The 12,747-nt window shown below is 56.6% G+C and overlaps 1 protein-coding gene across 2 annotated transcripts; it reads left to right on the top strand.

The window, feature by feature from the left end:
* The first annotated feature begins 382 nt into the window (after positions 1–382).
* Positions 383–12,380, top strand: PPP1R32 (protein phosphatase 1 regulatory subunit 32). Of its 2 annotated transcripts, none has more exons than XM_031942091.1 (14): positions 383–529; positions 3,318–3,457; positions 4,182–4,308; positions 5,606–5,759; positions 6,274–6,375; positions 7,346–7,406; positions 7,874–7,974; positions 8,748–8,804; positions 8,990–9,073; positions 10,519–10,644; positions 10,729–10,817; positions 11,606–11,770; positions 12,028–12,110; positions 12,263–12,380. In XM_031942091.1, the coding sequence occupies exons 2-13, from the start codon at positions 3,349–3,351 to the stop codon at positions 12,104–12,106; spliced, it is 1,254 nt and encodes a 417-aa protein (XP_031797951.1). In that variant the 5' UTR covers positions 383–529; positions 3,318–3,348; the 3' UTR covers positions 12,107–12,110; positions 12,263–12,380. The 2 variants fall into 2 exon arrangements, with proteins under 2 accessions (XP_031797951.1, XP_031797950.1); XM_031942090.1 differs by having other exon boundaries at positions 6,247–6,375.
* The last annotated feature ends 367 nt before the right edge of the window (positions 12,381–12,747 follow it).

Below are 12,747 nucleotides of genomic sequence, written 5' to 3'. Positions count from 1 at the left end.
GAGGGGAGAGGTAAGGAAAGAAGGGAGAGAAATCCCGAACACAAAATTGTACCAAGACGACGAGTGCCGAACACTTTCTTTACATGTGTTTGGAAAAATCAGATGCTGTTGAGAGAGAAAGCTCAAGTTTGCTTTCTCTCTCCAGCTCCAGTCCAAGGCTTTACTTATAGGAGGTGATTAATGAGATGAATTAAGAGAATTGAGTTTGCTGGATTGAATTGAAACATCCAGGGGCGGACGAATCTCCCGGGCCTGCTCTGGGCAGCGGCGTCCTCTGCCCGTCTGTATCACTCCGTTCTCCCTGCACACTGGACCCCAGGGGAAGCTGATTCCCAAGGTGTTTGGAAGCTGGTTGCTAAGCGGCCGTTGCCCAGCAACCTATTGTCGCTTTTCAAGCCCAGCCCTCCAGTGCCTCTAGGGAGGGGCCAGCCAGTTGGCTGAGGCTTCTGCTAAAGGCAGCTCCTTTCCCCTGACGCTCCGGCTCCTCCGGGGTGTCCTTGTCCCTGTCACTCAGAGTCACGAAGCACAGGTAAGACAATGGGCCTGGCTCCGCCTCCCCCGGAGCATCCCCAGCAAGAAGCCTGGGGGGAGGCCCCCAGGAGACCCCGGAGGCTGACAGGAAAGTGCCCTCGAGCTAGAGTCCCTGCAAGGCAGGCAGCTCCCCCTTCCACTCATTCCATCCTTGGGTTCAACCAGTCTGAAATGAGCTCTGGGTGGCTACGTGAGCAGAGGCAGCCCTACCCTCACAACAGAAAGGGGAGAAGACATGACACAGTGGAGAAATAAAGGCAGGAATTACAGGGAACCCTGGGTGTGGGGTCTTGAGAATCCCTTTGGAGACCCGGGTTACAGGGCTACCTTACTGGGCCTATGACTGGGGGCCGTGTTATCTCCGAGTGCGGGTTCAAATAGGGAGAAGACCACCATGCTTTCCTAACAGGGCAGTCTGAGGACACTCCTTTGAGGAGTTCTGTAGTCCAGTTGTGTTCACTCTTGGAGGCTCTGCCATAGTATGTTTCCTTAGGAGGTGCCCAGGCTTTGGGTGGTATAACCTCCTACAGTTCCCCGGATGGCTCCAACCTTGGACTGCAGATGTCGTCTGTCCCCAGGTTCTGACTTGGGGATTCTGGGTAGAAGAACCTGCTGGTTGTGGAGGGCAAAACCTTCCAGAGCCCGGGATTCCCACAAAGAGAGAATCCAAGGAAGACCAATGAAAATTAGTGTTAATGGCCACCATTCATTTAGCTAGGCCAGAGCATGAGTAAATGAATCAAGCATTTATTAAGCACCTTCTAATTACAAAGAAAGCACTGTATTAACCCCCCAGGAGGAAACAATTAGGAGGGGGAAAAAAAAAGGCTGAGCCAGTTCTAATACTCTAATGGGGAATTCCAAGGGATTTATTCTAATGGATTTAATTTATTCTAATTTATCCTATTCTAAAGGAGGATTTTACAGATATCTATAAGGATAAGGAATAAGCATTTGTTAAGCACAGATTTTCTTTTTCCATTTGATCTTCACTGATAATCTCATTAGGGAGGGTCATAGATTTGGACTTGGAAAGTACATCAGAAGCCATCTGTTCTCCCCTCTCCCTCCCCTTGCAGTTTTTTCTTTTCTTTTTTTTTATTAATAGCTTTTTATGTAAAAAATACATGCAAAGATAGTTTTCAACATTAAAAGCCCCATGTTTCCATTTTTTCTCCCTCCCTCCTCTCCTAGATAGCAAGTAATCCAATAGAGGTTAAACATGTGCCATTCTTCTAGGCCTATTTCCACAATTATCTTGCTGCACAAGAAAAATCAGATTAAAAGAGAAAAAAAATGAGAAAAAAAGCAGTCAAATGACATCAAAAATGGTGAAAATACTATGTTGTGATCCATATTCAGTTCCCATAATCCTCTGTTTGGACACTGATGGCTCTCTCCATCCCAAGTCTATTGGAATTGGTCTGAATTGAAAGAGCCAAGTCCATCCAAGTTGATGTTCCTCTCCCTTTGTTACACATGAAGATTCGTGCCCAGAGAGACCAAAAATCTTGCCCAAAGTCAAAGTCAAGGGTAGAAAGTGTCAAAGGCAAGATTTGAACCCAGGTCCTTTTCATCCAGAGCCATCTTTGCAGATGAGGACCCTGGGAGGGATCCAGTTCAGGCAGGATCACATCCCCATTTTACAGTTGAGAAAACTGAGGCATAGATCAGGAAATGACTCACCCGGGCTCACAGCTGATCTGTCTGGTAAGATTCAAATCTGAGTCTCTGCTGACTTCAGGTGCAGGGTGTTGGTCGAGGGGACCCTCCTGCCCTGGACTTGGAATCAGAGATCAGACCGAACGAAGAAGCCTTGATGAAGCACCGACTGTGCCAGTGCTAAGCACTGGGGATGAAAAGAAAACCAGGACACAGCCCCTGCCTGGCTGCTCTCTGGACCTCAGTATCCCCAGCTGTCAGCCAGAAGGTGCCTTGAGTGCCACACACTGGACCGGACTGGGGGGGGGGTCCCTGTCCTCAAGAGGCTTACATTTGACCAGGAGAGAAGACACATCCAGAAACAAATATGTGAAATATCAAAGGCTATTTTGGGGGGAGGGCGAGGAGGAAGAGGGCACTGGCTGCCGGACGATCCAGAAAGGCTTCTACTGGGGTCAAACTTGAGCAAAATTTTGAAGGAAATTAGAAATACTAAGAGGGAGAGGGGATGCAATACATTCCAGGGATTAGGAACTGCCAGGGCAAAAGTGCAGAGGTGGGAGATGGCATGTGGGCTGTGAGGGAAAGCAGGGAGGTCAATGTGGCTGATCTCTAAAGGATTCCAGAATATGTCTGTCTCTGTTTATCTCTGTCTCACATTTATGAAATGTGTCTCACATTTATCTGTGTCTAACATTGTCTCTTATTCTCTTTCATATTCTCTCCTTCCTTTTCCTCCCTCCTTCTTTTCTTCTCTGTCTCTGTCTCTCTGTCTGTCTCTCTCTCTCTGTTTGTCTTTCTCTCCCTGTCTCCCTCTTGTCTCTGTCGCTCTTTCTCTCTGTGTCTCTCTCTTTCTCTCCATCTCTGTTTCTCTGTCTCTCTCACATTCTCTCATTCTCTCTCACATTCTGTCCTTTTCCCTCTCCCTCCCTCCCACTTTTCTCTCTGCCTCTGTCTCTCTCTCTCTCTCTCTCTCCCTCTCCCCCTCCCTCTTTTCCTTCCTCCTTCCCTCTCTCTTTCTCTGTCTGTCCCCCTTTCTCTCTTCTCCCCATTTACCAGTTTGTCTAATCATGCAAAGCTAGTGCTGACTGTTGATTTCTCTTCCATGTCTCCCTGTTTCCTAGGTGGACGTGGTGCCAGTTTCCTGCTGCCAACATGATGGGCAAACTGCCCCTAGGTGTCGTTTCCCCTTACGTGAAGATGAGTTCGGGGGGCTGTGCAGACCCCCTGAAATTTTATGCCACCAGCTACTGCACAGCCTACAGTAAGGGGCCCTCGCCCTGGACTCCCCAAGGCCCCCATCCCTCCGTTCTCTCCCAGGGCACAGGGCACTTGATGGAAGGGGCAGCGGAAAGGGGGCCATCCCTATCCCCTTAACCTTGTCCCATTGTCCCCCTGCTTCTATCAGGCTGAACTTCAGAATGTTGATTGTAGGGGTGCCATCACCCCCAAACCCTTACACTGAGAATCCTAAGTCCTCCCCGAGCTGCCCTAACAAGTAGTTCCAAGAAAACGTGCCTTTGTTTGACCTGAAGAAATAAAGCTGGCCAATCCCTGCTCCCCACGGGGTGGGCCATGGCCAAGCAAGAAGCCAAGCCTGTGTGACCCAGCGGAGTTGAGGTCTTGGGCCGCTCTCCCAGTGAGGTAGACCAAGGCGCTGCTCTTGGGTGGCTCCCGCCTGGCCAGTCTCGGGATGGAGGAGTGTCCGAAGGCAGGGGCAACAAGGACAGCCTCTCATCCCTCAGGGAGCTCGCTCTGGTCACCCTCTCTGCAATGGCTCCCCAGTGCCCCCCAGTGCTCCTCAGTGCCATCCAGTGCTCCCAAGTGCCCCCCAGTGCCCCCAGTGCTCCCTATCCCAACAGCCCTCTCCCCGTGGCACAGGCACCAGGCCCGAGATCCACTCATATCCTCTGGGCCCTGGCTCCTGGGAGCCCCTTCCTCCCCTGCTGCTGCCCCCACGGGGTTCTGACAGCTCTTCTCTCCGGCAGGCCGGGAAGGTTTCAAGCCCCAAATTGCTCAGCACAAGGGCACTGGTTACCAGTCGAATTACCGACCCATAGTCAGCTACCAGCCCAGCCTGGACACCTTGGATTCCCCGGACAACCCTACTGCAGGGTAGGCCTTCGTCACCCTCCCTTGTTCGTCCTCTCTGCCTCGGGCATCGGGGTTCCCTGCTGGGGCTCACTAACTATGGGACTGTAGGCGGTCTGAGGGTGGGTTTCTGAGGGTGGGTTTCCCCATCTGGACAACAGAGGGGTCAGACTCAATGACCTCCAAAGGCCTCGGACTTGGGGTCAGACTCAGTGACCTCCAAAGGCCTCGGACTTGGGAGTCAGAAAAGACCTGCACCTGCTTCTTAGTGGGTGCCCCACAGGACTGAAAGCTTCTCAAGGGCAGGGAATGGCTTTTGGGTTTTTTTTTTTTTTTTTTTTTTTTTTTTTTTGGCAAGGAGATTGAGGTTAAGTGGCTTGCCCAGGGTCACACAACTAGTAAGTGTCAAGTGTCTGAGGCTGAATTTGAATTCAGGTCCTCCTGAAAATTCCCAGTGCTCTGTCCACTGCACCACTGAGCTGCCCAAGAAATGTTTTTTGCCTTTTTATATTTTCAGTGCTTAACCCAGAGTCTGGCATAGGTGTCTAATAAATGTTGATTGATAGTTGAGTTAGGGCCCTGCCCCAGATGCTGCCCTTACCTATAGACTCTTTTCTCCAAATCCCCATTTCCTCACCTGGAAAATGGGGAGAACAGCCCTGTGGCAGGGTGCTTATCTGGCTCCTGGGAGAGAATGGACAGAGCGTGTGCTTTCAGGCACTCTAGAAATATTCCTGCCGGATGATATTCTGGGTCCCATCAAGCACTTATTAAGTACCTACTGTGCCAGTCCCTGGGTTGGAGCAGATACTTTCCCCTCGGGGTCCGGGGAAGCAGGAGGAGCAGGTTCCAGGGTGGGTCTCGCCTCATCAGGCTGGGGAGGGCATTTTCCTTGCCCAGATTCTGCTGCATCTACCCACTCTGAGCAGTCCCCCTTGCATCAGACCAGACATCTCACCCCAACTCACTGTCAGCTTGTTCTGGGTCATGTGGGGGGATGGGAGCCTTGGGAAGTAGAGGACTCAGGGCAGGAGCCTTGGGAAGTGGAGGACTTGGGTTAGGAGCTTCTTGGGGAGGACTTGGGGTGGGAGCTTCTTGGGAAGTGGAGGACTCAGGGTGGGAGCCTTGGGAAGTGGAGGACTCAGGGTGGGAGCCTTGGGAAGTGGAGGACTCAGGTCGGAGCTTTTCTAGAGTACAGAAAGCCCATGTTGTCCATTGGGGGTTATCTGAACCAATTCCTCACCCCCTGGCTTCTCCCCCACCCCCGTTGCTTATCACCCATGATTTCCAAGCACTCCCTGGAGCTCTCTCCCTGCCACAGAGAACAAATGAAGGATAAGGATCAGATGGTCTTTGCTCAGAGCTACCGGCCAGTGGAGCTGCCAGATAGCCGGTACCCCCTGCCCCGGAGCCTGTACCAACCTGGCTATGGCTGTGCTCACGATAAAGCCCACTCGTGTCCCTCTTCCAAAGAGGTGAGCCCCTCGAGGACTTCCTGAGACCTCTGGGTCCTGCTTTGGGTTCTGGGGACGCTCAGAACCTTTTGGTTCTGAGCCAAAAAGGGCTCAGAAAAAGGGAGTTTGTTAAAATGAGATGAAAGGAGCACGACAGAAGGGGAAAAATATGAGGTTGGAGGGTATCAGGAACATGAGTGTTGATTAGAGGAGGCTACTGGGGCCAGATAGCCCAAGGGGGAGCTGTCCAGACCTAATCATGGAGGCTGGAGACCCCCAGGGATTCCAAGGGATCAAGAGACCTCCCTGGCTGATCGGGGAGACAATCCCCCAGACTGTCATCCTTCCTTGGGGGCTCTCCCGGGATTCAGAGGTCTCACCCAGGGTTCTGGGACCCAAGCTGGGAAGGGCCTGTGGGGGCTAGCCCACTTCTCACATCCTAGAGAGCGGGGCCATGAGGTGACCTGGCTGAGTTCTGCCCACCTGCGGGTCCTTTGCCTTCCCCCAGGCCAAGAGGGTCCATTTCAACACCCAGGATCACGGCCCCCAGGCCGCCATAGGATTGGAGCCCAAGACCGTGCCCGTCCTGCACCCGCCCATGGCCAAGGGGAGTCCTGACACGGAGAACTACCGCTATGTGAGTTGGGGGCTGGGGGCCCCCTCCAGGCAGGGCAGGAGGGGCTAAAGGGCCAAGGCCGCCTAGCAACAACTTCTGGGTCCCGGTAGGGAGGGAGAGGGGAGGCCCTTACCATGGAAACAGGCAGCAGGCGGCGGCCTGACTCTTCTGCCAGGCTGGCAAAGTCCAGTCAAAACTTCTAGTCCCGAACAAGTCACCTCATTCCTGCAAGCCTCAGTTTTCTCGTCTATAAAGTGGGGATATCACGTCACCTGCTGCTCAGCATCAAAAGGGGCATGAGGATCAGATGAGCTATGTGAATCACTCAGTAAATGCTCACTGTTATTCCCATCAACAGTGATGAGTTTGCAAAAGTAGGTTTTTTAGGACTTCTGGGATTTCTTAAGGGCTTTCCCGGACCAATGGAACTTCACATCAGGAGATATTGTGAAGTGGGTTCTGTTACTGAGAGATCCCCACTCTGACCTCTGTAAAATGAGAAGTCGGTGACCTGGGACGTCCCTTCCATCTTTAAGTTCTATGATGTGTGGGCCCGGCCTGGGACAGTGGATCATGGAGCTGCGGGATGAGGCTCCGGTAGCCCCCCTCCTATGTGTCAGGAAAGTATAGATTGGACTGTTAGCCCCCCCCCCCCCCCCACTCCCGGTGAGCTGGGAAAGGTCAGAAAGACTGGTGTAACCCATGTAGCAGTGACCACCAGCCATCACCGCAGCTTCCAAAGGAACCTGACCCTCAAGCAAAGAAATAAATCTCTAACGGTGGAGTTTTAGGGAACCGTGGTGCTTGGGAGCGCAGGGAGGTGTTTTGTGGAATAGGGAGACGGCAGCTCCCCAGCCTGGGCTTAATAATCTGCTTTCTGCTCTAGTTGGGGGAGTAGGAGGAGAGCAAGGGCTGAGCCAGAGCAGGGCTGGTCCGAAGCCTTCCGGAATCAGTACCCCCCCCCCAAAACCATTTTCCTTTGCTGCTTCAGGGTCCCAGATTTTCCTCTGAGTACAACTCCAAGTACCGTCATGATGTCTCCGGCCCCCCAGGTAGGCAGCAGGGAGAGGCGGCCCTCCCCTGCCCCCAGAGCTCAAGCCCCGCCATCCTCCCCGCTCGACATCCAGCCTGGAGATAAGCCAGGCAGTGGGCTCCCTGCCCTGAAGGTGGAGGCCGGGCAGCCTGGCTGGGGCTGGGAGGGATCCTGAGGGGGATGCAGTCCAGGGACTGCTGTGTGGCCCTGGGCCTCTCTTCCCCCTTTGAGCCTCCCAGAATCCCCACAAAGACCAGAATTTGTCTCAGCTGAGAGGATGGAGGCTGTGGAGCCCAGGGAAGGCTCTGGAGCCATTCTGCTTCCCCAGAAAGGCTCCCAATAGGAGTCAGATAGTCCCCTGCCCACCCCGAGTCCCCAGTGGGGTTGTGGGGGCCGGGCCCACCTGGAAGTCCTGCAGACAAAGCCTGTGTGGTCACGGGCCAGTGGCGCCCCTGGGTGCTTCCCACACTCCGGAGTCCTTTCCAGATTTCCTCCAGAAGAAAACGATTGGTGCCAAGGAGGAGTCGGGCTTTACGGAGCAGGCCATCAAGAGTCCCCTGGCCTTCCAGCCCTTCCCTGGAGATCCCGTGAGTTATCCAGGACCGCCAGCCCTTTATGGCCCCATTGCTGCCCCAGCTCCCAGAGGGGCCTCCTTGGCGCAGGCTACGCCCCCTCCCCAGCCTGCACCCCAACACTGGCTGTCTGCCAGGGGGACCTGCCTCTCTACCACTCTTGGGTGGGGCGGGGGAGGGCAGGGGATGCGGTCCCAGACCGACAGCCCCTCCCCCGCTGTGGGACTGGGCTCCTTCCTCTGCCAGGGAAGGGTGTGGGACGGGGGTCTGACATCCATTCTCGCTGTGCCGGGGGCCCTCCCCAAAGGGCCCCCGAGAACTCTCCGCAGAAGCGGGAAGCGCCTGATCAGTAGCCGGGCAGAACCTGGGTCCAGGGCCGGGACCTCCCCCGGGATCCTTCCCCGGCAGCCCCGGGCCGGCCCCATCCACCCAGACGCCTCCAGGGGCAGGACCGGCCGCCTCAGATTTCTGCCCTCCAAACTTGGCGCAGCTTCTGTTTAATGACCGGGTGGGGTGTTTGTGCCCGGGGCTGCTGCTTTCCCAGCAGGACTGAGCCTCCCTGAGGACACAAAGCCCGCGGTTCTTTGGGTCCCTGGCCGGGAGCAGGACAGAGGCGCCACTGGGAGGGAGCGGACAGGGGCCGGCCCCGGGCTGGGCGCCCCAGGGAAGTGGGGGGAGGGGCAGGGGAACATCCCCTCCCTCCCTCCCATCCCCTCACCCCTTCCCCACCCCAGGAGCTTGTGCTGGGCAAGGGTGACTCGGGTCCCGCCCCTGGGCCTCTCTTTCAGCTGCCTCCGGGCAGAAGCACCACCAGGTCAGATTACGTTCCCATGGCCACTCCGCACGTAAGAAGGGAGGGGAAGAAGGGGACCGGGGCCTGGGGGAGCACGGGAAGTGATCGGGAAGCGGCCCCCCCCTCCTGGAGGACCCTGAGAGATGGGGGGGAGCCGGGGTTGGGGCCCTGGGGGGTGCGCCCAATGGGGAGGGGGCGGCAGAGCGCCGAGCTCCCGGGCTTCTCCTCCGCCTCCAGGGGGATGAGTATTTGCCAGTGCTGGCCAAAGGTTCCGAGAGAGAGTCGGGCTTCAGCCGGGCCAAAGAGAAGCACCTTCCTCCGGTAGGCGGCCCCGCCCCCTGCCTTTGCTCAGCTCCGTCCCGGCTCCCCCTCCCGCCCCTTCCCTCTGACTGCCGGGCAGCTGCCCGCCACCTTGGACAGATCCAGGGGCCACGGTTCCCAGGCCTGGACTGCGCCGTCCTCCCCAAGGCGGGGCCGCGGCCAGAAGAGACAGTTCCTAAAGTGCTTTGCAAACCTCCAGGGCCACGCAAATGCTAGTTATCATTAGGGACGCCTGGGCCGTTTGACCACACCTCCCTCCTCCCTGCCTGCTCCTCCTCTTCCCTGTCTGCTCCTCCCTCCTCCCTACCTGCTCTTCCCTGCTCCCCTGCTTGCTCCTCCCTGCTCCCTGCCTGCTCCTCCTCCTCCCTGTCTGTTTCTTCTCCTCCTCCCTGCTCCCTGCCTGCTCCTCCTCTTCCCCTGCCTGCTCCTTCCTCCTCTCTGCCTGCTCCTCCCTGCTCCCTGGCTGCTCCTTCTGCCTGCTCCTCCTCCTCCCTGTCTTGCTCCTCCCTCCTCCTTGACTGCTCCTCCCTTGTTCTTCCTCTCTCTCTTGCTTCTTTCCTATCCCCTTTTGATCCACCAGTCAACAAGCACTGAATGTATGAGTGGGGGACACTGGGCTTATGCAAAGATCAAAGGGAAGCAGACCCTACCCTCAGGGAGCTTAGTCGCTCCCAGTGCACTCCTGTCTTTCTACCAGGATCTCACCTCTCTGGCTTTGCCTCAGCCTCTGCCTCTCTCTGCCCCTGTATCTCTCTCCCTCTCCATCTCTTTCTGCCCCTGTATCTTTCCCTTTGTGTCTCTGTTGGTCTGTCTCTGTGTGTATCTGTTCCTGTTTCTTCTCCCTCTTAGTCTCTCTCTCCATCTCCCTGTGTCACTGTCTGCTTCTCTTTGTCTCTGCCCCTGTATCTCTCTTTCTCTGTGTGTCTCTGTCTCCGTCCCTGTATGTATCTCTCCCTCTGTGTCTGTCTGTCTTTCTTTGTCTGTCCGTTTCTCTTTCTCCCTCCATGTCTCTGTCTCTCCCTCTCTTCCTGTGTCTCAGTTCCTCTCTGTCTCTCTCTCCCTTTCCCCCTGTTACTGTGTGTCTGACTCTTTGTCTGTCTCTGTGTGTCTCTCTCTCTCTGTGTCTCTGTCTGTCTCTGTCCCTGTTTCTCTTTATCCCTTCTTGTCTCTGTCTCTCCCTCTCTTCCTGTGTCCCTGTCTCTCCCTGTCCCTGTATCTCTCTCCCTCTCTTCCTGTGTCTCTGTCTCTCCCTGTCCATGTATCTCTCTCCCTCTCCTCCTGTGTCTCTGTCCCTGTATCTCTCTCCCTCTCCCTGTGGCACTGTCTGTCTTGCCCTCCCTCCCTGATCTCCACAAGAGCCCCCTGTCCCAGCCCCCGCTCCTCCCCTGTGCCCACCCCGGCCACCTCCTCTGACCCTCATCCCCGGTTCTTTTCGTGACCCGCAGACCCCGCCCGCCGGCCCCCCCAGCCTCTCGGAGCCCAGCAGCCTGAGTTACCGCCAGTACCAGGGCATGCAGTGGACACCCCAGAACAACAACGCCCTGCTGGGCCGGGAGCTCCTGGGGGCCAAGGTGAGTGCTCTGCCACCCTCGTTCCCTCCGGGCTGAGGGCCCTTCCCCATCTCCTGGCTCACGGTCACCCCCCTCTCCTCCCAGGAGCCCTCCGGCTACACCAGCAACAACCCTGGCTACAACCGGGGACCCCCGGACCCCGATTATAGGTTTCTGACCACCTACAACCAAAGGTGAGCGGCGGCACCTCCAGGTACGAGGGGAACATCCGGGGCTCTGCCCCTGCCCTCGAGAGCCAGGATGAGTCTGGCCTCCTTAACGGCCCCTTATTTTCCCAAAGACAGCCTGGAGCAGGTGGGCTTTCTCCATGGGCCGGGGAGCTCAGCTTCCCCATCTGAAGCCCTGGCTGGACCAGGGACCGCATGGATCTCTCTGGCCTTCTTCCCCTTCCACCCCCTCCAGGAACTCCTGGGTCCCCATTGCGTGGAAAGCCCTGAGTTCCGGTTCTCCCCTTTCTCTGGGGGCTTTTTGGACCCTTATTGTTCACTGCCCTTTCAGAATCTCATTTTGCACCGCCATGGGACAGTGGGATTCTGGAGCCCCCCTCCCTCCCCTCTCAGCTGGGACTTTCCCAGAGCGGATCAGAAGTTTGTTCCCTTTTAGGTTTTGCCTTCCCAGCTCCCCCAGCTCTGGAGCCTCAGCCCAAAGGTCCAGCCCAGGAGTCATGCTCTCCCCAAGTGGGAAATTGCCCGGGAGAAATGAGAGCCTCCTGGACGCTGCCTGGGTTTGCCAGCTCCAGGGACGGAGTCTGCCCCATGCCCTGCTTCTCAGTTCTGGCTCCAAGACCCTGGGGTTCAGCCCTGCCCCTCAGTTCTGGCTCCGGGACCCTGGGGTTCAGCCCTGCCCTAACCCTGAGTCTCAGAGGGCTCAGTGACTGCCTCACATCCCCCAAGCCCCCCCACCCCCCACACCCTGCCGTGTTCCAGGCCATGTCGGAGATCTCGCTCGTTTGTTTCCGCAGATACCTTGAGAACACTCCAAAGGGTCTGGACCGGGAAAGTTGGTTCCGAGGAGGAAGCCAGCACCTCGGGGGCTACGGGCTTAACCCGCCTGGCAGCCAGCATAGCCTGGAGAATTACCACAGCCCCGCAGAGTCTGCTCGCAGACCCCACCCCCAAGTGGCCAGGTGGGTGGCCAAGGGCCTTGCTGTGCCGGCTCCCGGCCTCCGGTCTGCCCTCAGTCCCTGCCTCCTCGCACCCCCGGGCCCTTGTCCATTTGAAGGCTTAAACCCCAGCTCTGCCACTGATTTCCTGTGGCCACGTCATGGCCTCCCTCTGGACCTCAGTTTCCTCATCTGTATAATGGGGTGGTGTGGGCTGTCTGCCCTCTGAGGGCTCTCCCAGCTCCAGCTTTGGGCTCCCTCCCACTTCTCTCTCCGTGCAGAACCCTGACAGCCCTGGATCCCTTCTACAGACACACCCCTCACAGCCAAGGCTTCTCCGCCCTGTACGCCCCGTCCTGAGCTGGTAAGGGCCCGGCCCTCCCCTGGCGCTGTCCCTGGTCATAGGGGAGCCGGGGCTTCACAGCTCTTGAAGAGGGGGAGGAAGGGAAAGCCCCGGGCAGAAACAGGGCACAGGGTGTGTGCCCTTGCCTAGCAGCCCCCTCTCTGTGCCCACAGGTGCTCCCCAGCCCAGGCAGGAGAGGAGGGGGCACACGGTCTCCCAGCTCCCGACCCTCCGAGGGGCACCTTACCTGCTACTTTTCTAAGGAAATAAAGAGATAAGGTTCCACCGAGAGGAGTGTTAAATGGGAGAGACAGACACACACAGAGAGAGACATACACACAGAGACAGAGACACATGGAGGGAGATACAGAGACAGAGACAGAGGTAGAGATACACACACAGACAGAAACAGACACAGAGATACATACAGACAGAGACACATGGAGAGAGAGACACAGAGACAGAGACAAAGACACGTGGAGAGAGACACAGACAAGAGAAAAACAAAGACAGAGATAGAGATACACAGAGACAGAGAGACATGGGGGAAGTGAGACACAGACAAATGGACGCCCCGGGTCCTGGAGCCGGTAAGTGCTGGAGCTGACGTGGGTTCTGCCGTCTCCAGGTTCAGAGCCCATTTCCACACACAGCAGGG

This window comes from Sarcophilus harrisii, chromosome 6 (assembly GCF_902635505.1).
Source record: "Sarcophilus harrisii chromosome 6, mSarHar1.11, whole genome shotgun sequence".
NCBI classification, from domain to species: Eukaryota; Metazoa; Chordata; class Mammalia; order Dasyuromorphia; family Dasyuridae; genus Sarcophilus; species Sarcophilus harrisii.
The sequence above is the reverse complement of the archived record's forward strand: the minus strand, read 5'-3'. Positions and strand labels throughout refer to the sequence as shown.